General features: G+C 71.6%; 1 protein-coding gene across 1 annotated transcript in view; it reads left to right on the forward strand.

The window, feature by feature from the left end:
• Positions 1 to 606: 606 nt before the first annotated feature.
• Positions 607 to 3,375, forward strand: part of AURANDRAFT_64754 (hypothetical protein) — a gene marked incomplete at both ends in the record, with an annotated part of 5,351 nt that continues 2,582 nt past the window's right edge. Inside the window, 2 exons of the mRNA XM_009039381.1 lie at positions 607 to 2,241; positions 2,698 to 2,894. Of these exons, the coding sequence (XP_009037629.1) occupies positions 607 to 2,241; positions 2,698 to 2,894 (1,832 nt within the window). The remainder of the gene's footprint in view (positions 2,242 to 2,697; positions 2,895 to 3,375) is intronic.

The raw sequence follows: 3,375 nt of genomic DNA on the forward strand, positions 1-3,375 counted from the left end.
GTCATTCGAGATGGCAGCCCGCACCATCAGGCGGTCCGCGAGCTGGCATTGAGCATTCGTGCAGCACTTGCGGGGCAGCCCGAATCGTCTCGAGGCGGTCCGCGAGCTGGCATGGCGCCCATGGCCAAGAACGACGCGACGGTCGCGCCGGAGACGGAGCGGCGCGCGCGGGACGTGCTCGCGGCGCAGGACCGCGAGACCGTCAAGAGCATGGTGAAGCTGATCCCTGATATGACCGAGGCCCAGCTGAAGAAATGCATCGCGCGCTGCGGGGGGTCGACGAAGGGCTGCAAGCCGGGCGCCGCCGCGCTCCGCAAGCGCGCGACCAAGGTCCTCACTAAGGTCTGCGAGCTCGAGAGCTACGACAAGCTCTGCGACATCCGCCTGGGCCTCCAGAAGGTGCTCCGGCCGCCGCCGCCCGCGCAGGAGGGCCGCTACGACACGTCCAAGGAAAAGTTCGAGAAGCGGCACTCGGCCGAAGTCAGCGGCACTGGCAATCGCGCCCTCGATCACCTCGAGCGGGGCCAATATGACAAGCTCGAGGACCTGCACGCGGTCTTGCAGGGCGACCCGGGGTGGTCGGCCTTCACGCGCTTTTCTGACGTCATGCGGACCGCGTACGAGAAGCTCGAAAGCGACCCGGGCGCCGAAACGGTCCGATCCTTGTTGTATCGCGCCGACGCGGCGGTCGCGTGTTTCAAAGGCGACCGACCCGGGCCGCGGAAGACGCTCCACTCGCTCCTCGCGTCGTTTCGCACGATCGTGCTGATGTTCTACGGCGACGCGCTCCTCCGCGGGAGCGACGAGCGCCTCGAGAAGCTCGAGGCCACGCACGCCATCTCCAAACGAGGCGACGACACGTTCGCGCGCGCCATGGGCGCCTTCTTCCTCGCGAACGAGCTCCACATCTTCCGACGTGACTACGGGCGATGCGTCCCGCTCTACCGGGAGGCGAGCGCGTGCCTCGCCGTCTACAACGCGGGAGGCGCGACGCGGGTGCTCGCGCTGACGAAAGTCATGGTGGACATCCAGCTCCAGACGTCGCTCACGCAGTCGGACCAGTGGGCGCCCGCGGCCAAGGTCATCTCGGGCTGCGTCGCCGCCGTGGAGTCGCTCCTCGGGCTCGACGGCGAGTACGCCGCGATCCCCGCCGACGCGCCCGAGAGCCTCGTGCTCTTCCTCGCCAACGCGCTGACGAACCTCGAACGGAACCGCGAGCCGGAGGTCGACCGCCCGAGGGCGTGGCGCAAGCTCCTGGCCATCGCGCGGCACCTCGGCGAGGCGTCCGAGGCCGAGCAGATCGAGGTCAAGCTCAGGCACGAGGCGAACTGCGCGAGGGAGGTCGACGCGATGAAGGCGAAGCTGCGCGCGAACGCGGCGGCCGTCAACCAAAACGACGATTCGCCGTTCGGCGAGTCCTTCCTGTTGGCGGCGCCCGTCGAGGCCGACGACGAGGACGTCGCGTGCGCCGCGTGCAAGGAGGAGGTCCGTGACCGGACCTGGACCTGCGCCAAGTGCGAGCTCGTCGTCTACTGCGACGCGACCTGCAGGAAGACGCACGCGAAGGAGCACCGGCTCAAGTGCAAGGGCCCGGCCCAGTGGCTCGACATGGACAACCGCGTGCTCTCCGCGGAGGCGCGCGACGCGCGGCGGTGCGTCGTGTGCGACGACGCGGGCGACGTCGTCGTCACCGTCGAGTCGGTCGGCCGCCGGCGGGGCGCCGACGTCTTCTTCTGGGACGCGGACGACCCGCCGCGGGAGCGCGACCGCGAGTTCTTCCCCTGCCGCTGGCGCCTCTGCGCGTCGCCGGCCTGCCTCGGGACCGAGTACGCGGCCTCGGGGCGCCTCGCGACGAAGGCGAGGACCCTGCACGGCCTCGCGCTCCGGCATCGCTTCTCGACCCGGAAGTTCCGCGACGGCACGGGCGCCGTCGCGCAGATCCGGGCCTCGGACCACTTCCACGACGCGATGATCCGCCGCGACAGGAACGCGGCCGACAACGGCTACACGCTCGTCGCGCGATCCAAGGACGACCTGGGCCTCCAGGGCGGCCTCAACTCGGTCCCGTCGGACCCCGCCGCGCGCGCCCGCCTCGGCATCGAGCTCCCCGCGAGGCTCGAGAAGAAGGTCTGCCACTTCTGCGGCACCATCCTCATGCAGTCCAAGACGCTCCGGTGCTGCGGCGACGTCCGCTACTGCGGCGCCTACTGCCAGACCCTCAGCTGGCCCGAGCACCGGATCGTCTGCGCCCACGCGAACCCGAACTAAGGAGCGTGCGCACCACCTTAGGACTCCCCCGCCTCGTCCTGATCGACGGTCGGCGCCTCCTCGGCGTCGAGGAAGGAGAGCGCGAAGTCGTTGTCGTCGACGAGGGCCAGGAGCGCGCGGTGGTGGAGGAGCATGGCCTTGTGCGCGGCGCGCAGCGCCGGCGCCTCGTCGCGCAGCGCGTCCGCGTGGACGTGCAGCAGGCTCCGGATCCAGGACGCGAAGAACTCGAAGTGGGGCGAGTCGTCGAGGCGCGCCGCGAGCACCTCGAGGAGCCGCGGCGCGCGCGCGGGCGGCACGCCCCTCACGACGACGTCGACGTTGGCGAGGCGGACGCCCGCGACGACGGCGTTGAGCGTCTCCGCGTCGCCGAGCTGGAGCGCCATGGCCGTCGCCCGGGCGTCGTCGCCCTGCTCCAGCGCCTCGAGGCAGGACGCGGTCGTCACGTTTTCGTCGACGTCGAACGGCGCGAACGTCGCCGCGTCGTCGCGCGTGAAGAAGAGCAGCGCGCCGGGCGTCGCGGCGACGAAGGCGTTGCCCGTCGGCGCGAAGGCCACGGCGGCGACGGACGTCACGGCCCGCGCGAGCGCCGCGCCCGCGCGGCGGCTCCGCTTCGCGCCGGGAAGCGCGTCCGCGTCGTCGTCGTCGTCGTCGGCCGCCGCGCGGCGGTTGCCCGCACCCGCGGCGTCGCGCCAGTGCTTGACCTCGTCGAGGTCGCCCAAAGGCGCGTCGTCGTCGTCGCTGCTGGCGCCGTCGACGGCGCCCGCGTCGCGCGCGTTCGACACGCGGAATTTCGCCACCAGCACCTTCTGCGCGACGGCGTAGACGCAGACGAAGCGCGAGTTGCCGCCGGCGAGCACCGTCGCGCCGTCGACGGAGAAGGCGACGGACGTGAAGTGGGGCTTCTCCCGGCGCGGCCGCTTGCTCAGGAAGCGGTCCGACCGCTCGAGGTCGCGCGTCGCGTCGACGACGGCCAGCAACCGCGCGTCCTTGGGCTCCCACACGTGGAGCGCCCCGTCGAGGCACGCCGCCACGAGCTGGCCGCCGTCGCGCCGCCAGGCGATGGCCAGCACCTCCGCGGGGTGCTCGAGCTTCTCCACGTGCTCGTTG

The sequence above is a fragment of the Aureococcus anophagefferens genome (assembly GCF_000186865.1).
Source record: "Aureococcus anophagefferens unplaced genomic scaffold AURANscaffold_11, whole genome shotgun sequence".
Classification (NCBI taxonomy): Eukaryota; class Pelagophyceae; order Pelagomonadales; family Pelagomonadaceae; genus Aureococcus; species Aureococcus anophagefferens.